The following is a 21,808-nucleotide window of genomic DNA, read 5'->3' as shown; positions in this document are numbered from 1 at the left end:
TGGCGCTAATAACAACAAGGTCATGGGTTCAATTCCCAGGGCACTCATTTACTGGGGGGAATAAATGCTGTTTTGGATAATAGCCTCTGCTACATGTGAAAATATGATATATTTATCTGCAACAGAAATCCAGCACATTTCATAACCATTGCTGTACTTTATTTCAAGAAATTTGCGATACATCAGTGAATTTCATCAACTCACAAAACAAAGCCAAGCATTTCAAAGATTGAAGAAATCATATTCATAGGGTGCATCCCAATTCACATACTTCTACGACACACTAAATGAACTGTATGTCCTGATGGGAAAGTACATATTTTGGAGTAAGACAGTACACTTGCATTACAACATCATCAACGTGTCTTGATCAGTGTTGGATGTAATCTAAGTGCGAAGTAATTAGTTACTGTAATCAAATTGCATTTCTATTTAAAAAAAGAATTGTGTAGCACATTACATTTTTAATTTTTGTAATCAGATTACGTTACAGTCTTTCAAATAATCTTTAGTTCATTACTTGGGTTCTGTGAAAAGTGTTTAGAAAGTAACTTTAAGGTAATTAGTAATGTGATTTATTTTTCAATGAACCAAACATTATAGTTATCTGATTACAATTGTAAAGAAGTCATTTGTAATAGATAACTTTTTGAGTAACCCAACACTGGTCTTGATAATGCAGACTCCTTTGTTGCATATTGTTTGCATTTAAGAGTTAGCATTTAGCTAAATTCGTAATCTTCATTGAAATTTAATATAATCTTTGAACTCTTACATTTAAAATCCATGCATTTCCCGCAACAACTGAAAAAGTGGAAAGGGATCTACCGCAAACTCTGCTTCTTCCATATCACAAGGGATTGTAGGCAAAACTCGAATAAAAAGCATACTTGGATGCACACTTCTAAAATCCACCAGAAATATTATACCATCCGGGTACCTAACAGTATGAATTACTGTTTTTTTATATATATTTTTATAATAAACTGCGATCTTGGATGCGCAAATGCTGTTCTGCGAAATTGCTGTAAAGTTCTCTGCAAACTTACTGAAACATGACCTCATAGGTTACAATGTAGCCATCACTGTACACGTACAGCAAGTGATCTCTGGGGTCATAATTCAGATACTCAATATTGGTCTGCATCTTCCTAATGTGAATTTTCAAATCATAGTGCTCCTCATTGGTTTTGGTGTCAAAAGAATAAAAGATCTGTTCTGTTTCTTTATCGATATAACGAGTCGCATAAAGCACACCGCATACAATGAAGGTGTTTGTGGCTGTTGTTTTGTGCAGAGAAGTGTACCAAGTTTGGCCCAAAACTGGTGGAGTACTAGTCTCAAGTTTAGTGATAACCACATTTCCGAAGTTGCCTGTAGTTGCGTATATAACATATAAATTGGATTCATCTGTGGCAAAATCCATGTCGGTATAGCTGTATGGTACTCCAAGAAGTCCAAACGGAAACTTACTGTTGTAACCTGCATCCTTAGGTAGTGCCACATTACTGACAGTGCGAGTCGTCATATTGAACCGACAGACGGACATCGTGTTATAACAGTTATAATAGAGCGCATTGCCATACATGACCATGTTTGGCCCCTGAATTGTGTTAGTTGTGGGGTTGGAGCTTGATATGTATGTATCTGCAGGTCCTAAACCTAATAAAAGAGTACTCATAGTACTGTACTGGCGGACGTAGTGGCCATATACATTACTAGAGGACAGCACCACCAGCCAGTACTTCTTCTCATCTCCTGGGGCAGGGTTTACATCTCTACCCCAAGCACCGTAAGGGTAGGAGGTTCCATATTTTGTGAGGGAATATGTTTTGGGTCCCGACACATTGACCATTTGACCCAGACCACAGTGACCTAAAAAGATACAAAGAAAGACATACATTTAAGATTGGAACATTTCAGATCTGGCTAGCTGGTCAGTTATGATGTCAATTTATAAACAAATCTGGAAAGCTAATTTGCCACAGGAATTTGTAATGGGTATTTAGCGGGTTTTTTTAATATATGAATTTAAATAAATTTCTGTGGTGGAACAATTTTCTACATACAGACTACAATAATTGAAACAACCATCATATTCCTTATGTCAGTTAGGTTTAGCAGTTGATTTCGGGTAAGGATGTCTGTTTTATTTACCTTTCATTTGATTTTTTTATAACACTATTGGTTATGTTTAGGTTAAAGGTTTAGGTTAGAGATTCTTCTAAATCTCAACATAACAATACAATAAACACTAAAAAGTCTATCCCCTCATATTCATCTTCCATAAAGACATAGAACATTTACACATGGATTATGCAAAGCTGACAAGACACTTTTTGTTAAATTAATTCAGTTGATTTAAGTTCTTTTGGTAACATAATTTTTTTAAGTAATATAAAAATGGGAGGATTGAGTTAAACTGACGATAGTGACATTTAAAAAAAATAAAATTTGAGTGTGAGATCAGACTGTCAAACTTTTTTTGTCATTATAAACCAACTTTTATAAACACCCATTAGAAATTACTAAGGAAAATGCTGATTCTCTTTCGGATTTTAGGACAACAAACCAAACAACTCTGACACATACCTGGCGAAAGTGTAGGGGGTGGTAAGGTGGCCTTACGCTCATTCTTACACTTTTCCAGGTCTTTTTTAATCTGCTGGTTCTCATGCTCTTTCTTTATCACCTGCATCTTGTCAAATTTGACCAGGTTCACCATCATGTCCGTCATGTCCTGAAGCTTTTAGAAGAGCATGAACAAACACTTGTCAAGGGTCTTTCAGACCAAATGTGGTCTTGCAAAGTTAGATGAAGTGTAATGAACAGAACAGAACTCAGATGCTGAAAAAACAGTGAGACGTGACACAACAAAGATGTCTTTCTAGTGCATGTTTACACTGAAAAAAAAAAGGGTCACAAAAATACATTTGGTATGAATGACCCCTTGTGGCCCCTATTCATTTCATTAATAGGCTACTTTTTACATATTTTTTTAGGCAGTGATAAATCAATAAATATAGTGTCATAGTGTGAAGCAAGTACCTGAGCTGCAGTCTCTATACTAAGATGATGGTAATTGCTGGTGGTTCTGTTAAGTGTGTTAAGGAGGGTCAGAATCTCAGCTAATTCTAACTCAATGATGCGCAGAGATATGGCCCCATACAGATTTTTGTCATCCTCTTTTTCCAGGGTGACCACATTTTCATTAAGTTGCTTGATACGTTGTCGTAGACCAAGCAAAAGTCTGTCAACTTCTGTCATCTGCAGACATTTACATTCATTCTTTACATTCATATTTACATCAAATTAATTTTGTAATTATTAGTTTAATAAGTTACAAATGATGAAAAGTACAACCAATGTGATAAAAAAAACAAAAAAAACTGTGGTGAACTTACATTCACTTAAAAATTTATATTTTTAAAATTACTTAATTATTTAACCCAAAAATTTATTTTGCAATAATTTACTCACCCTCATGCCATTCCAAACCCCTATGTCTTTCATTCTACTGTGGAACACAAAAGGAGATTTTAGGCAGAAACTTAGCCTCAGTAACCATTCACTTTTTTTGAATAAAAAAAAAAAGAAAGAAAGCTACATTAAAAGTAAATGGTGACTGAGGCTAACTTTCTGATATCTATCTTTTGTGTTACATGAAGAAGAGATCTAATGGGTTTGGAAGAGTAATAAGAGTAAATTAAATGTATTCGATTGAGAGATAAAAATGTAAAAAGTCACTAGTATTCTTGCATTTTAGTCATATATTTATAAACATTTATAATACACACACATATATATATATATAATAACTGTTTTTGTACCTTTTCTGAAGTGATATCCTTAATGCATTCTGCAGCAGCAGTCTGTACTTTAGCTAGTGTGTTCTCAGGGAAAACAGGATCGGAATTTTGTAGGTTGCACACACATTCATTTTGTTTCACTGCCTGCCGTGATCAAGTTACAGGACATTAAATAATTAAACATGCAAAATTATTATTATTGTTTTTAAATTGTAAGTTTGGATTAAAAAACTTTATAGTGCACTGTAAAAACAAAATTGTCAGGTAACCTAAAATATGTGCTTCATATGGTAACATCTAAATGAACTGGTTATATGTAAGTCAAAAATATTTAATTAATACGATTGAATCAACCTTACAACATTGGATTAGACAAACTAAAGTCATTTTAAAGGTTTAGATCAAGTAGAAATATTCTAGGTCCTAGGTGATATTTGCATGTTATTACTTTTTACAGTGTGTGATTTATGCATTAAAATATTTCACAATATTATATAGCCTACATTTAGTTTTTTATGTTTACAGGTATTGTGTTGTAGGAATACACAGTATTCATTAATATGAGTCTGAATTGTATATGTCAAAGGGACTTTTTCTTTCTTACCTGAGAGAAAATTTGAGGAATGGCAATCATCAAAATGAATAAATTAGACTGACCCATGTCTGAGAATAGGAAGTTTCAGACCTCAGGAGCAAAATACAACCATGTGTGTCAGCATCAAAGTTTTTAAAGCCAAAATGTGAAAAAAGAAAAAGGAACAAAGTTTGTAAGACAATCTTTTTTTTTTTTTTTTTTTTTTTACCTGAGAAAATATGATGAAATAAGTTAGAAAGCAGTTCGAGACTTCTTCTTTTTAGTTTTTTTTGGAAATAGTAAGATTATCTGTTGCAACAGTACTTGCTCAAATTGTAATAAACTTTTGCTAACCGTCTTACTGATATTGAACTGAATTAGTTGTCTTGAATATTTGTTCTTCATATTCAAAAGTCCAAGGGTTTAAAGTTAACTTTATTGTCAATCAGTACTTTACAAAACAGAACAAAATATATAGGAGATATTGGGGCTAGTTGTCACTTTGTACTCTAGTGAATATTTCTCAGGGTAGATGTATTTTTAAAGTACATTTTGAATTGGCACGAACCTTAAACCTTGGCTACAAAAATACTATGAAATATTTCCACAGTTATTGCCCAGGTAAAAGGACACAGTTTATTGAACACACCTTAAACGTTTGTGACAAGATAGTATAAGTTGTGAAAATGAACCCTTTTTAGTGTAAGCTTTTCAGAAAAGTGTAAAGAGTAAAAAATTAAGAAACAACATTTGGGGAGTCACGTGATGCCATGCAAGGTTCGGACATGTGAACGGCAAGGTCTGCACACTTTGCTGGTTTTAATACTTTTTTGTCATAAACCGGTGAGATTCGATACACACAGATCAATTTTTTTTATCCCATTCTTCACCCAATTTGGAATGCCCAATTCCCATTTCTTAGTATGTCCTTGTGGTGGCGCAATTATTCACCTCAATCCGGGTGGCGGAGGACAAGTCACAGTTGCCTCCGCTTCTGAGACCATCTATCAGCACATTTTACATCACTTACATCATGGGATGCACATGCTACTCTCTGTGATCCACACAAGTTACCACGTGCCCCATTGCGAGTGAGATCCACTCATCATGACCACAAGGAGGTTACCCCATGTGACTCTACCCTCCCTAGCAACAAGCCAATTTGTTTGCTTAGGAGACCTGGCTGGAATCACTCAGCACACCCTGGATTCGAACTTGCACCTCCAGGGGTGGTAGTCATTGTCAATATTCGCTGAGCTACCCAGACCCAGACCCCCACACCCTGATCCTTAACTGTTCTAGGAAGACAATACGTCAAAGAATTCAAAATTCAAAATAAAAATTAAAAGGCACTTACGTGCTCAAGCGGACACCCCTGACAAGGCCGCAGACCAGGGACTTGATTTGGCTCTGACAGCTCTGACAGCATACTGCCCTGTAACGGCTTTTCAGCCGGGCGAATTTCAGTAGCCCAAACAGGGCATTAAGCGATGTGGGCAGATGGGCTTCGTTACATTTATCGATGACTGGGAAGGTAAATGTGATAAAATGAATTGTATTCCATTAATAGTGGGGGTTAATTGTTGATTCTGTGTATATATGTTTAGTTTTTCTGTGTTTAATATGTGAATTCTTTAAAAAAAAATCACAAAATTTTTGAAACAGCAAAAATGTAGAAGGTAACTTAGAAAAATGTTAAACCATTGTTTTGGACTTTACATGAAAAATACCCTTCTTCTGAGAACACAATTCAACATTTTGTTTAAAATCTATCTTCATTATAAAACTGACTCTTACATAAATGTATGCAGTGAGATTTTATTGTTTACTTGTTTACACAGCTGCTATTGCTAAAATGTGATGATTTTGGTATTTTAGTTTGGATTTAAGATAAAACAATAAACTCCGTTGTAAAGAGCTAGACATGGCCTGCCAACCATGAGTGAGTCAACCAAATATTGATAAAGATACAGATAAATAAGTGAAAAATTAGGAAGTAAGAGTGTGTGTTTTCTTATCTCTGTGGACACCTTTCACATTTTTCTGTGGACAGAATAATGCTGCAACAGTACTTCCTCAAACTGTAATTGTCTTGAAGATTTGTTCTTCATATTCAAAAGTCCAAGGGTTTAAAGTTAACTTTATTGTCAACCAGTACTTTACAAAACAGAACAAAATATATAGGAGATATTGGGGCTAGTTGTCACTTTGTACTCTAGTGAATATTTCTCAGGGTAGATGTATTTTTAAAGTATATTTCGAATAGGCACAAACCTAAAAAGTCTTGGAAACAAAAATACTATGAAATATTTCCACAGTTATTGCCCAGGAAAAAGGACACAGTTTATTGAACACACCTTGACCTTTTGAGACAAGATGCCAGCCGCGGCCAGTGCATTTAAAGTCTAGGGCTTCTGTGCGATTCATAAAATAAAATATAAATAAAAAAATTTAAAAAACATTTTCACAATAAGACACCATATGCCTATCATACATTATGTGGCTGTCAACTAATAATACCAATTGCCATTTTAAAAACATGTCCACACAAGAAAGCCAGATCCAAGGTCTAATACCAAGAAAAAGCTCTCTAATAATATTTGCGATTTAAATTTTGCTTGCATTAAATTGTTTCATCAGGGCACACGGTTACTTTTCAAAACTTGATTTGACACTGAATGCTCAAGCAGCCTAATTTACACTTAAAAAACTCCTGATGTTGCTATAACAATGCAAAAATCACTTAACAATTGACTTGAAGTGAAAATCATTCCTTCTTTCTTGTTTAATTAATCAATCACAGGATCATGTAGAACATCTCATGTTTTTAAATCCATAAGGACGTCTTTCTCAAGGGCAATACCAGCAGTGATGACAGCTGACAAGTCAGCATCTTGTGCTTTTCGCTTGCAAGGTACATACATCACTTAAAACGTGATTGTATCAATACAGGCCAGCTAGAAGGCCTCTTCTTCTTCTCTCGTGTTTTTTGGCAGTTGGCAAACCAGCTTTGAACTGGAGTGTGGAACAGCGATGCGGAAGGACAGCTCTTACTTTATATTCATATGTTGAGTGGTGGTGGTGTAGTGGGCTAAAGCACTAAACTGTTAATCAGAAGGTCGCTGGTTTGATCCCCACAGCCACCACCATTGTGTCCTTGAGCAAGGCACTTAACTCCAGGTTGCTCCGGGGGGATTGTCCCTGTAATAAGTTATGTAAGTTGCTTTGGATAAAAGCGTCTGCCAAATGCATAAATGTAAATGTAATATGTGTGTGTATATATATATATATATATATATATCAGTGGTGGCTGCTGCCCACATTTTCAGGTGAGCCAATTCTTATCCACCTCTTCGTTGTACTTTCTTACTCCGATTCTGTGGCCAACGTCCAGTTGCATAGCTACTTCTACTTCTCTAATTCATACATTTTTTTAACTTTTGTCCATTTGCAATAAGACTTCTCACATTCCAATGAAGTACAATCAGTCCTTTCATATATGTTCCACACTGGACGATTGTGTACCTGCTGGTCCGGCTCTATGTGATTCATTAATTGATTCTATAGTGATATCTTGCACATCCAGATATTTTTCTGCTGCTCTAATAATAATAATCTTGATCCTTTCTGTTCTGCTAAATGTTTGGGATGAACAAATAATCACTTCTGCCACGAATGTTAGAAACTGATTGTGTCCACCAATAGAGATCCTTTAGTTACCCTACAATGACTCCTTCTCTCTTTCTCAGGTATCTTAATTGCATATAAGTTGCCACGGCTGGGCATTGATATGTTCTTGACTCTCTTAATGGCTTTAGCATATGAAATCCACTCTGTTATTTTAATGTTCTGTACCTTTACTGCTCTTTTCTTCACATCACATCCCCCGTAAGCAGCACAATGCTCTCCCCCACAGTTACAGAATTTTCGTTTTATACCCTCTCCACATGATACATACTGATGTTCTCCACCACATTTCCCACAGCGTTGCTTACTATTGCGCACAGCTGCCACATTAACATATCTTTGACAATTGAAACATCTTATTGGTGGTGGTATATACTCTCTTACTGGGTAGCTCATGAACCCAACCATAACTCTAAGCGGCAGCTTTATCTCCTGAAAATGAATCAGTACCAACAAACTGTCCCTTTTCACTTAATTTCTCACATATTGTAGTCGTATAACCTTTGTTACTTTTGCTCCAGTAATGTTGCTCTTAATCACCTCTTCTGACATGTCAGTTGGTACACCATATATCACTCCCTAGATCTATTTCTCTGAGAAATGGCCACAGCAAGATGGGGTAGTTGTGAAAAGGAATCCTGCCATAAAACAGCGTATTGTAGACATTTCAGAACATTTTAAACAGTAAAACTTAAGAAACAACATTTGTGAAACAGCAAAAAGGTAGAAGGTGACAGAAAAATTTGAAACCTTTGTTTTGACCTGTATAAATGTATAGCATTTAAAACACATGTGTCAACTTACCCTGACCTGACATAAAAATACCCTTCTTCTGAGAACACAATTAAACATTTTGGTTAAAATCTATCTTGATTATAAAATTTACTCTTACAGGAAGGTATACAGAGTGATATTATGGTTTACTTGTTTGCACAGCAGCTATTAGTAAAATGTGATGATATTGGTATTTTAGTTTGGATTTTAGATATAACAATAATTGGATGGCCGGGTCATGAGGGTGAAACCAGTTCCAAATAGAAAGACGTGTGTGTGTGTGTGTGATCTCCTTGCCTGTCTTGCTCATCCCTTACAGTTAGACATGGTCTGCCAACTAAGAGTAAGTCAAGACTTTTATCTACATTTACAGTTATGCATTTGGCAGACACTTTTATCCAAAGCGACTTACAGAGCCCTTATTACAGGGACAATCCCCCTGGAGCAACCTGGAGTTAAGTGCCTTGCTCAACGACACAATGTTGGTGGCTATGGGGCTCAAACCAGGTCCTTCTGAATACCAGATTACCAGTTATGTGCTTAGACCACTACACCACCACCACTCCTATCTATTGATTAAGATACAGATTGTGCATGAGTTTTCTTATCACTTTGGACACCTTCTGCAGGTCATGGAAGTAGGAAATATGTGTAGGTGTGATTGTCTTTGCTCAAATATGAATTGTCAATTTTAGGTTTTTTTAGCCCCACCGTAAAACCATGTCACAATTGTAGGTTATTTCGAAATTGTAATTTTCTGATATTTTGATTCTGTTGAATTCAAAGCTGTCTTGCAATACTTTATTTGGAAGTGGCATAACTACAGTTGCATCATCATATAGATTGTGTGACGGTTAAAAGCAGGTCTTTTTGTCTTTCGGGCCATTTGATCATCATGCTTTTGTTCCTACTCCTCACAGTCATTGTAAGTCCTCTTCTCACTTTGGATGTCTTAGCTGAAAGATAAACTGGAATAAACAAAGAGTACAAAGTTCAATTTTTCTAGTATTACTGAAATTAGTAATCTGGATACTCCTATATTTCTTTACTGCACATTTCTATGTTTATTCAATATTTGTTCATTTGTAGCTTATTTATCTGTTCATATTACTTTGGATGTCTAACAAATCTGATAACTGTCATTACAGCAAATTCTATTGATAAACATTAACAATCAAGATTATTGTATTTCATTTTTATAGTGGCGGGAATAGCCAATTGTATTTTATTCACCAAATACAGTTGCCTTTAATAATGTAAAATAACAGTAAAATAATAAGAAAAATGCATCCCTTTGCGTAAAAAAAAGGAAGACTTTCCATTTAATGATTGTATTGTTGCATTGGTCTTAAATTTAAAACAAATGAAAATATTAGAATTCAAAACAAATGTGCAATAAATATCAGCATTGCAAGTAATGTAGGTGGTTGATCATTGGTATGATCAGAACAGCATGTAGAGTCCACTATGCTATGTTTGTCTGTGTGTGTACACTCAGGTGACTGGTCATTCTCAGAGATTTCCAGGTAAACAGGATGGTGATTCCTGTGTGTGTAAAATAAGCAGTTCTATCTGGGAATTTCCTGCTGTGCAGTTCGAGAAAGTCACAAAGCAGGTCCAGACCTGTGAGGTCAACCTTATTGAGTTCCAGAAAAAGGTGAGATCCAAAGTCATCTTGAATCAAATGGCAAATGACATTAAGGTGACTTATGTCAAATGTAACTGAAAAGAAACTTACTGTACTTACTTTTTGAGTGACAACACATTTTACAACACTGAGAGAAGAAATTAGAAGCCACAGTCTTTATTGTGGTATTTACACTTGGTCACTCAATGCGTTTTTACTGAGTGGTCAACTTACAATTGTTATTCCATGTACACCTTGTTTTAAAAGTATAACCCAGCATACCGATTTACACCTATCCCAGCTTGAACAAGGTAAGTGAACAGTAAATGCCCTTCAAAACACATTCAAGACAGACAGCAATTCGATCGTCTCATGAGGACATCAAAACACTTTTACTATAGTGCATGACTTACAAGGCGATACATTTTAACAAGTGCGTTACATAACCAACTACATTTACAAGCTTGTTCAGGCATGATCAAAATGCATGTTAACTCAACTGACAGAGCATTGCACTTGCGACGCAAAAGACCGGAGTCGACACGCATCATGGAAGCGGCAAAAAATTATGCGGTTGATTCAGCAATTACACTTTTCATATTTGCTTTTCCTGACTAAGTCTAGGGTATGGGTTGTCAGATTTGTTGATTTAAAACTCGACCGAACATTAACCTTAAAACCCTTATCTTTTTGGGAGAAAATGTAACTTGCTTTTAGCAGCACCAGGATATGTGTTATGATCCACGTTATATCATTTTGCTAAAATGTCTCCAGTCACAATTTTCACGAGATCAGGCTAGGAATGTGCATAGCCAATCGAACAGCAATCCGACTAATCTGTCTTTGCCAACAAATAAAGTAAATTAACAATTTAAACAAGTAATTTATGGCATGACTTCCAGATAAAGAACAAAAACGATGAATTGCCGAAGATGGATGCCAGCATTAAGAACATCGTGAAACGTCTAAAACCCTTTGAGTACCTGAACACAAATGGCTTGTACAATGCCCTTCACCTGCAACAGTTGGACCAAGAGCTTGAAGAAATCCATCGGACTACCAGAGAAATACACCAGAAAAACCCCAGCAAGGAGACTCAAAACCTGCTGAATGAGGTAAACTTCCAAAAATAAACAACCAAAAATGTTTGTGATCAGAATTTGAAATGACTTAAGAGGGATAAAGTTACTTGTGGTTGAGGTTTTATTAAGTTAAAAAAAAGACCACCAAATTATTGCAACAAGGGCATGTTTTGCATTTTAACATGTGTGTTCCTCTCAGTTGCTTAAGGCAAAGAAGGAAATCCAGAACATGTACAAAGATAGTTTGTTCAATCTTGAGACAATGAAAAAGAGGTTACGTGAACTCAACAATAGAGCACAATCCTGCAAAACTATACCTGAAGATTTCAGAAGTAAGTGTCTCACTGACACCAAAGTCAGATATATATGGTTCTATAAACCTTTAAAAATACATTTTTATGTATTGAGGAATTACAGTAACCACCACAGACAATGAGTGATCCTCAACAACGGATTTTAAAATACATTTCAATTTGCAGGTGCCTGTTTTCAGCGCATCATGACCAACATTAGTTCTCCAGTCGTCACCAAACTAAATTCCCAGTACAGCACATATATCTCTGGTGCTTGGGGCCGTGATGCCAAACTGAACAGCAAGGAACGCTATTGGGAGCACTGTCTGGTGAGTGGAAACAAGCATGGCAATACAATCAGAATGTACAACTCTCATCAAGATTTAATGTCCAACAAGAACTACAAGGATGAATATATTGCATCATCATACACCAACGCAAATGCTGTTCAAGGCTCTGGCACCATACTGTACGATAACACTGTATTTTACCAATGCTACGGCACAGCTGAGATCTGCAGCTTCAACATTACAACACAGGCAACCAAGCGAATGAAACTGAGTGGTGCCGATATAGGCAATAAGTTCCCTTTCTGCTACTACAGCTGCCGTGATTGGACTGATATCGACCTGGAGGCTGGCCAAGATGCTGTGTGGGTAATATATGCCACAGAGGAGAACCACGGCAACATTGTTGTGAGTCGTTTAGACCCAGTAGAGCTCAATATCACACATACCTGGAAGACAAATCTCTTTAAGAGGTCTGTCAGCAGCACGTTTATGGTGTGTGGGGTCCTGTATGCTACACGCTTTGTTAGTACTTACCAAGAAGAGGTGTTTTATGCCTTTGATACAACCACTGGTCAGGAGATAAATACACTTTCTTTGCCTTTTGAGAAGGTTGCAGCAGGAATAGCCAACCTGAACTACAACCCTGTTGATAGGAGACTATACTTGTATAATGACGGCTATCTTTTAGCATATAACACCTTCTTCTGAGGGTTTATCATATGCAGAAACTTGCATTAGCTTCAATTTAAGCTGTATTTCAAAATATCTCAAAAGCATTAAAGGCGAAATGTGTAATTTCTGCTCCACAAAGAAATGGCAAAAACATATTTCTCGGCCCTATTTGGAGATCTATCTGCCAACAAAATCCCAGCCAAAAACTTTTCAAACAGTGGAGTATATTCATTGTGCCAGTTTTTGAAGAACTCATCCTCTGAATGACTTACAGCTGCCTCTGCATATTATGCTGAGATAGGAGTATTTTAACATTGAAAAGTTACACACTTCAGCTTTAAGTAATATGTATGCTTTGCAGTATACAGAAGTTTGTAATTTATCAGTCTAAATTGCATCATATGCCCTGTTCTGCTTTATTTCAAGAGGTTATTGGTAGCCTGTCAGGAGGTTACTTTTTCAAATATAAAAGTAAATGCACAGCAAATATATGAAGTAGAGATCATGTGATTAGTTTGAGATAATTTTGAGGTCTGCAATAACATGTAACTATTTTTGTGACTTTTGAAATGTTTGAATCAAATGACCCAAACAGAACCAAATGTTTGCAATAAATGTGCTTATGCATGGTCACCTTTTCTGTTTCAGTGTCTTATTGTTTGCTATTAGATTAAATTCTATGAATGTTAAACATTTATATAGTGCTTTTCTGACACTTCACAAGCACTTTACACAGTGAACAAGGGGCTCTCCTTAACCACTGCCAGAGAGAGAGAGTTATAGAGCCAATTAATGGATGGTTATTATTAGGAAGCCAATGGGTGGATTTGGCCAGTCCAATGGGGTTACATCCCTACTCTTTTCAAACATAGTCCTAGTCAGGACCTCGGTTTAATGTCTTACCCTTCTGGCCTCCCTAATACCTTTTCCAGCAGATTGATTAAATAATACAATGTTGTAATCACCAAGATGTTTTTCAACAATGATGACGTAATATGGGGTAAAAATTATTAATGTAAAAATAAAATGTAGTATAACCATGTTAAGGAGCTGTGTCCCAATTCATGGTGATGTTTATCCTGGCCTTAAGATCAGGAGATATCTGAAAACAATTGTAAGCGTAGACCAGAGGATTCCTTACAGGTTGTGTGTCAAACAGTGATAGTGGTAACTAACTCTAGCAGGAAATTGTGTGAATTCATGTTAGACACACCCCACCCTGGCGATATTCTGAAATGATTTGCAAACAGGGGGTGTCAAGATTCCTGTAGGGAAATATTTCAGCCAAATGCTTTAGCTGTGTTTAGGAAGTTTGTGTTTAAACAGGATGAGGGCACCTGTTCACACTTTAGATGTTGGGAACAGGAAAGTTTTTGATTCCCAAATTTAAAGCGTAATTTCTCTTAGGCAATGTTTTTTAAAACCTGTTCATGGTTTTGGTCTGGGTCAGGATAAGGGGTGTTTATGACCCCCAACTTTAAGGTGTTGATCTGGGGGTGTCAGCAACCCCTGTAGGAAAATGTTTCAGCCAAATGCTTTGCTGTGTTTAGGAAGTTTGTGTTTTAAACAACTTTGATACCCTCTGAAGCGCTAACCAGATTTGAAGTGTCTTTCGAAGAAACATAAACTTCACGTGGAAACATTCATTGTGCTCTGCCTCAAGGAAAGGCCAGACTCTGTCACTGAGACCCAGTTTTTCCTTGCAGGTAAGTATGTAGACATAATGCGTCGAGTTGGGCAGGGTGGCGGCATTTGAGGAGACGGTATATAGAAGGTTGGGCAACCTGGATATATAGGCTACATTAGGAAGTGGGGTGGCTATAAAGGGTAATTTCATTAAAAGGTCATATAAAATAAAATAAAATATTGGGGACATTTACTCCAGTAACGTGTGCTACCCCGACGGCTTTCACTGTTGCGCACTGTCTCCATGTTTATATTCGTTTCTCCTGCTGAATGCATTAAGATGCACTCTATAATATGGAACAGCCTTTCCCCTCCGGTCCGGGCCCAGCTCATGCCTGGGACAAAAGGTCCAGTTGTCCCCACTTTATTGGCGGCCCTGGGTGTGTTACTGTATAGCGAAGCCGCTAAATCAAGGACTGATGAATGGAAAGTTGTTGGTTCAAGCAATACAAGGAGCTATCTAAATGGTTTAAATATATTGGTAAGCACAGGCCAATTACAGCTGAAGAACTTTCGACCTACTGTCACTGAATTCAGTGCAACCTAAACCCTTTCTGACTTACCTTCCACTGGTAATTTTTGTAGTCAGAATGCCACAATTTTGCAGTAAGCCAATCATTTCTGCTGACATGAGAATAAAAAGGTAAAATTGAGATTGTGTTTTGCATATCTCCGTTGCATGACCTCAATAACCGTGTGCAGACCTGCATGACCGCACCAAACAACTTTAGAAGTACATTTATAACTATTCATTATATTTGAGGGTAGGAGGGGAAGCCTTTTAAAGATGAATAAAATCAATTTTACAATAAAAATCCATTTAAATTAATCAGCCATGATTAATTTAATCCAAGAGTGAAAGTGTCCAATAACAAGACAGCTTCTGAGATTAAGCAAGTTGTATTCAGATGGTCATGTGATTCTTAAATGGCTGCCACCATGATGGCGACCCTGCCCCATGTAGAATAAAACAGTTTTTATAAGGTTACTGATATGACCTAGAGACCTCATCACATGTGAGTGGTCATGACTTTATACATATGTTTCAAAATTGTCTTTAGAAGTAAATATTTTTAATGGGGAAAAAATTACTGAGTGCACCTTTAAATGAATACATCAATATTTGCAGAAAAAGCCCCCGAATAATATTGTAATAACAATAATTAAAAAAAACATGGAAATTATTTAAAATAATAATTAAAATTAAAATATTTAAACAATAATAAGAATCATCATATAACAAATATAATAATTCTGATATTCAGACTGAATTATTGCATTATTGTGGCAGACAAGAAGGTCATTTATTAGACAATACTAAAAGTGGCTTCAGAAGTCAATAAATATTTTTGTTCTTTTTCCCATATAATTGAACATAAGCCTACAGCAGTCCATTTCGCAATTGAGTTCGTCAATCTGTCCTGTTCTCACTGGATGCGGGATCTCTGAATTCTGTTGTGCTTAGTCCAGATTTCAGGAACGCATCCAGTGTGACTGACTCTCATTCGGTGGCCACCTGCTGCTTGTGAGGTGACTGACTGACTGCCCCCTGATGCAGCTCATGAAAACACAAAGTTACTGTATATATACTTCAAGTTTGAATTGCTCCAATGGTTGAAAAATAAGTACTTACAGTATATTAGGGAATTTATACAGTATACATTATGTAGTGAATTTAGTAGGTATCAATAATTGGGTTGATTTTTATGTATATAAAAGTTGTGTATATAGAGAAGAGAAGTGGCCCAAGCACTGATCCTTACTGGCTGTTGTGATGAAATTGCAGGATATCAATAAATCAAACCAACATATATTCAAACAAAATAACTTTGGGTAATTCAGAATACAACATGTGCTCTGTTTGATACAATATTTAAACAAAGTGTTGGTTATAATGACATTTTTTTTACATTTAAATAGATAATGTATTGCTTTATTCCTTACCTGTGATAACATTAGAGGAACGATGATCATCAAAATGAATAAGCTTGACTGGCTCATAATTGAGATAGAAAAGGTTCCTGTAGCCTTGAGAAACAAGAACAACTTTCCGTGACAGGATCTTAGGTACGTATAATGCAAAAAACCTTTTTTTTTCATGTCTGCTGACATGAAACTATTTAAGTTTAAGTTCATCACCTGATTCTGTGGATACTATGGGTGAGGCAAAAGAGGGTGTGGAGGTGGTTTGCTATTGTAATATGGTTTGCTTAACTATGAATGAGTAAAGTGCATCTAGTGTTTGATGCTCTTTAGCAATACCTAATTTGTTTGCACTTCTTCCAATATAAAATATACATCCACTATAAGAAATATTGGTTATGGAACAAATCCTGTGCTTCAAAGAACAAATTTGGCCGAAGTGTATAGACAGCCTTTCATTGTACAATTCTAAACAACAAATTGACATAATGCAAAATGCACTGCTTCGATCTCATTGTAAAACCTCAAAATGACTGAAAAGAACTGAAAAAGAACATCTTTATGTTGCAATGGAAGTGTAAAAGGGATAGTTCACCCAAAAATGAATGTTTTGTCATACTTTTCCTCCTCTTAGAACATTTAGAAAATGAAGAACAGCTGAAGAAAATGTTATTCTCAACCACCGTTCACTTTCATTTAGATGGAGAAAAAGATGCACTGAAAGTGATTGGTGACTAAGGCATGACATCTCCCTTTGTGGAAAGAAAAATGGGTGTGGAACTACATAAGAGTGAGTAAATCATGACTGAATTTTCGTTTTTGGGTTACCTATCACTTTAATAATTCATATTACTTCAGCAATTCCTTATTATTAAATTGGAGCCATTTAAATCTGTATTGTTAGATGAACTTGTCGGAAATATCCAAGACAAACAGAATCTGTCAGTAAGCCAATCAATTCTGCTGACATGAGAACAAAAAGGAGAAATAAATGTGAAATTAACAAGTTAGACAATTGTGAAATTAACAAGTTAGACAACTTCCTGACATCATCAGTGTGCTTAAAAGTAACAGTACAAGTTCTGAGAAGCCATGCTTATATCTATTGTCAGTATTGTCATAACCAAAGCTTTAGGGTCCTTTTTCAGAGACCAGGTGGTCCTGAGATGCTTTCTGGTCCAATTTTTCACTTTTAGTTGGAGAGTGTATCCATTGACTTTCTTAGGCACCTTCCATCAGTATGTGGTCAAATTATTGTTTCTGCAAAGGTTTTTACCAAACATAATGAAATTGACCATTTCAAAGGACTGTAATTGCATCATGAAAATGTATCTCATTCATGTTCCAATAATTTGTATTCATTCTGAAATATTGTATTCTTTCACTTTTTTATTGAATTCAATCTTATCAACTTTTTAATTAGAAATAGTCTCAGAATGGCACTTTTTGGCAGTCAGTCAACCGTTTCTGCTGACATGAGTAAAAAGTGAAAAATTAAGGAGCTACAGATTGTGTTTTCTTCATTTCTGTCAATGCCTTTGGCACATGTGTGAAATATCATTTCACTATCATGCTATGTCAAAATCAGTGGCACATCTTGAAGACTTACTCTTTCTAATTTTTCTTTTGCCATCATACATGCACAATATTAGCAATAATTAATTTGGTTTCATTTCCATCCATATCCGGAAGAAAAGTAATTGGTTTTGTAAACATCTCATCTCAACTCATCTCATCTAAACATCTCAACACAGATGTTCTTAAAATAATATATATATATATATATATATATATATATATATATATATATATATTTTTTTATTTTTTATTTTTATTACGTCACCTTGAATGTACAGTAATTTTCAGCCAGAATATCAGTGTTGGAAAATCAGAATATATCATCACAGTATATGTAAATACAAAATATAATTGTCTTTACTATGAACGTGCAGATGATATGAAGTTGACCTGATTACTGTGTGTTTCGCTAAGTCTGCATAACATTTTTGATGGGCTAGGATTGGAAAATTTTGGGTTGAACTTGTGGTTGACTGAGACGAAAGTTTCCTATATTTCTCAACTTAATGTCTTCCTAAATTTCCAAAATGTGCCATTTGTGCAATTTTCACATCCTCTTCAATAATAATTAGCATATCTGAAACTGCAACATCTTAGTCATTGTTTGGCAGTTTTAAAGCAGGTCTTTGAGTCTTTCGGGCCATTTGATCATCATGCTCCTGTACCTGTTTATCTTCACAGTCACTGTAAGTTTCTATTTGTCTCAAATTAGCACTCAGGTTGTAGTCACTGACTACCACTCTGAATATAAATATCAGAGGGGACAAGGTTAGCATAGCTCATTATGTATGTACGGTATGATTTAATAATCTTGATATGTGTGATTGCTTTAAGGCGACGGGCCAGGCTCAGAGAGTTCCAGGAAAACAGCAGAATGATTCCTGTGTGTGTAAAATAAGCAGCTCGATCTGGACTTTTCCTGCTGCACAGTTTGTGGAAGTCACAAAACAGGTCCAGAGCTGTGAGGCCCACCTGAATGAGTTTCAGGAAAAGGTGAGTTCCTTTGAAGTCATTTTCATCCATTTATAACATTAATTCAGTTAACAGAGTCTGCAATGATTTTCAGATAATAATCATTAGAATGGATTATTTACATATTTGCGTTATACAATACTCACCAATGATATATTAGCAAAATGGAGCCAATATCTTAAAATATTTGTACCTATATCCCTAAATCTCAATGTCATTTAACTAATTTGTGGGTAACTTACAGGTCGGGAGCCAACATGTTGAACTGCCAAAGATGGCAGCCACTCTTAAGAACATCACAGCCCATCTGAAAATATTTGATTATCTTCACACAAGTGGATTGTACAATGCTCTTCATCTGCATCAGCTGAACCATGAGCTCGAGGAAATCCATCATGCTATCAATGAAACCCACTTGCACAACCCCAATAATGAGACACATAACCTACTACATGAGGTAGACCTTTCCGTTAGTCCAGCATTTGACAGAACGTGGAACTATTTAAACAATAATGAATATAAAAGTTGACCATATTTCCAAATGGCATATACATATTTCAGATAAATGTACCATCTGTGTACTTATCAGTTCAATAAGGCTAAAAACGATGTCCAGAAGATGTACAGAGATGACTTCTTCAACCTAGAGACAATGAAGAAGAGGTTACGTGACCTCAACAACCGTGCACAGACCTGCAGGAGCATATCGAACAATTTCAGGAGTAAGTACATTTCAAACTATTCGTGGATACGTTTTGGTTGAGGGTGGGTTGTAGAAATGTTCATAGAACAGAATTGGTTTCAAATGATGTTTAGGAGGAAATTGTATTATTTTATGTCTAATATAGTATTTTGGCAGTTTTAATTATGAAGTTAAAAAAAATGTATTAAGTGAACAAATGAAACCACTGCAGTTATGAGGATATGACAAAATAATTAGCCAATTTCTTATAACTATTGTGCAACTTGCAGGCACTTGTCATCAGCGTATCATGAACAAAATAAGTGCTCCGGTTGTCACCAAGCTCAATTCCTTCAGCAAGTCATATATTTCTGGTGCTTGGGGCAGTGACGCCCAACTTAATAGCAAGGAACGCTATTGGGAGCAATGTCTGGCGAGTGGACACAAGCATGGCAGCACAATCAGATTGTACAACTCGCATGAAGATTTCATGGCCAACAGGAACTACAAGGACGAACCGATTGCACCATCCTACACTGACAAGAATGCTGTTCAAGGCTCTGGCACCATACTGTACGATAACACTGTATTTTACCAATGCTACAGCACAGCTGAGATCTGCAGCTTCAACATTACAACAAAGACAACCAAGCGAATGAAGTTGAATGGTGCTGGTATAGACAATAAGTTCCCTTTCTGCTACTACAGCTGCCGTGATTGGACTGATATCGACCTGGAGGCTGACCAAGATGCTGTGTGGGTAATATATGCCACAGAGGAGAACCACGGCAACATTGTTGTGAGTCGTTTAGACCCAGTAGAGCTCAATATCACACATACCTGGAAGACAAATCTCTTTAAGAGGTCTGTCAGCAGCACGTTTATGGTGTGTGGGGTCCTGTATGCTACACGCTTTGTTAGTACTTACCAAGAAGAGGTGTTTTATGCCTTTGATACAACCACTGGTCAGGAGATAAATACACTTTCTTTGCCTTTTGAGAAGGTAGCAGCAGGAATTGCCAATCTGAACTACAACCCTGTTGATAGGAGACTCTACTTGTATAATGACGCCTATCTTTTGGCATATGACACTTACTTCTGAGGGCTTTTCATGTGCAGCTAACCAATACAATTTCTCATAAATAAATGTGTTTCAAATTCAAAAAGTTCAAGGAGTCTCAATATCTGATGTGTTTAATTTCCTAAAGCTTATTTGTTGATGGTCCAGTGATTTTCTTTGTCTACTGACAACTTAGATTGACTTTGCAAAGCTAAGCCAGAGGCACACATTAATAAATAACAAATATACCAATAAACTGATTATGAGGATCAAACAACTGACAATGCAAGCTCTTCCTGAGGTGTCCAATACAATATACACAACTAGTTCTAATACAATGAAACTTATAAGAATATCTTAAAGAAAATCTTGCCTAAAAATGAATAAATCTGGATGTATAGTATGATTTACACAACGAGAGAACATAGTATACATTGCATAATTATTAAGTAGAATATAGTCGTTTCATCAACAGTGAACAATCAGTCAACAATCGTTCAGTGCGCTCAAGTGTTTGATTGAAAGTTCTTCTGACTGTACCGTTTCTTGCTCTGGTTTTCCTGAACATGACGGCTCATTTAGTTCCTGAACATCTGAAAAGCACAAAAACAATCCAACATATTCAGCATACCAGATTTCATGCCAGTCCTTTCAACTTAACTTTACCAGCGATCAAAACAGGCCCTACACAGAGAGGCGCTAACAGGTTCCAATTTCTTTTTTTTATGTACATTTTTAAATATGTCATCATAAATAGTTCTGACTCTGAAATCTGTTTGAATGAGCCACATTCAAAACTTTTGTAAAATAGCCAATATGCTAGGCAATTGTAAGCAGTTACACGTAATAATAAGGTAATCACCTTAGGGAAGGATTGTTTATGTGATTATGTAATTCTTTATGGATGTCTTTTGTCATACACTTCACTTCACCTCATGCCTAACAACACTCTTTAACTGTGGTAATTTCACTGTAACGCACAACCTCTCGTGTCTTAGTGCTTTAATAAATGTCTGCTTAGTTCGACTGGAGCAATTGCTGGGTGGACCTCTTTGAACAGTGAATTTAGCACTCTCATTATTGTGCCTTTCCAGGCCCC

General features: G+C 36.2%; 3 protein-coding genes across 3 annotated transcripts; 2 read left to right on the top strand and 1 right to left on the bottom strand.

The window, feature by feature from the left end:
- Positions 1-152: 152 nt before the first annotated feature.
- Positions 153-4,533, bottom strand: LOC127640677 (olfactomedin-4-like). Its single transcript, XM_052123371.1, has 5 exons — positions 4,414-4,533; positions 3,831-3,953; positions 3,049-3,267; positions 2,593-2,746; positions 153-1,875 (listed from the first exon to the last, which is right to left on the bottom strand). The coding sequence occupies exons 1-5, from the start codon at positions 4,468-4,470 to the stop codon at positions 1,046-1,048; spliced, it is 1,383 nt and encodes a 460-aa protein (XP_051979331.1). The 5' UTR covers positions 4,471-4,533; the 3' UTR covers positions 153-1,045.
- A 5,170-nt stretch (positions 4,534-9,703) lies between these two features.
- Positions 9,704-13,435, top strand: LOC127640678 (olfactomedin-like). The gene is made up of 5 exons (XM_052123372.1): positions 9,704-9,769; positions 10,343-10,501; positions 11,374-11,586; positions 11,753-11,885; positions 12,033-13,435. Exons 1-5 carry the CDS (start codon positions 9,740-9,742, stop codon positions 12,842-12,844), a joined length of 1,347 nt encoding a protein of 448 aa, XP_051979332.1. The 5' UTR covers positions 9,704-9,739; the 3' UTR covers positions 12,845-13,435.
- Positions 13,436-18,587: 5,152 nt separating this feature from the next.
- Positions 18,588-20,911, top strand: LOC127640644 (olfactomedin-like). The gene is made up of 5 exons (XM_052123327.1): positions 18,588-18,681; positions 18,830-18,988; positions 19,212-19,424; positions 19,557-19,689; positions 19,940-20,911. Exons 1-5 carry the CDS (start codon positions 18,649-18,651, stop codon positions 20,749-20,751), a joined length of 1,350 nt encoding a protein of 449 aa, XP_051979287.1. The 5' UTR covers positions 18,588-18,648; the 3' UTR covers positions 20,752-20,911.
- Positions 20,912-21,808: the final 897 nt, after the last annotated feature.

The sequence above is a fragment of the Xyrauchen texanus genome, chromosome 49, assembly GCF_025860055.1.
Source record: "Xyrauchen texanus isolate HMW12.3.18 chromosome 49, RBS_HiC_50CHRs, whole genome shotgun sequence".
In the NCBI taxonomy this organism is placed as follows: Eukaryota; Metazoa; Chordata; class Actinopteri; order Cypriniformes; family Catostomidae; genus Xyrauchen; species Xyrauchen texanus.
The sequence above is the reverse complement of the archived record's forward strand: the minus strand, read 5'-3'. Positions and strand labels throughout refer to the sequence as shown.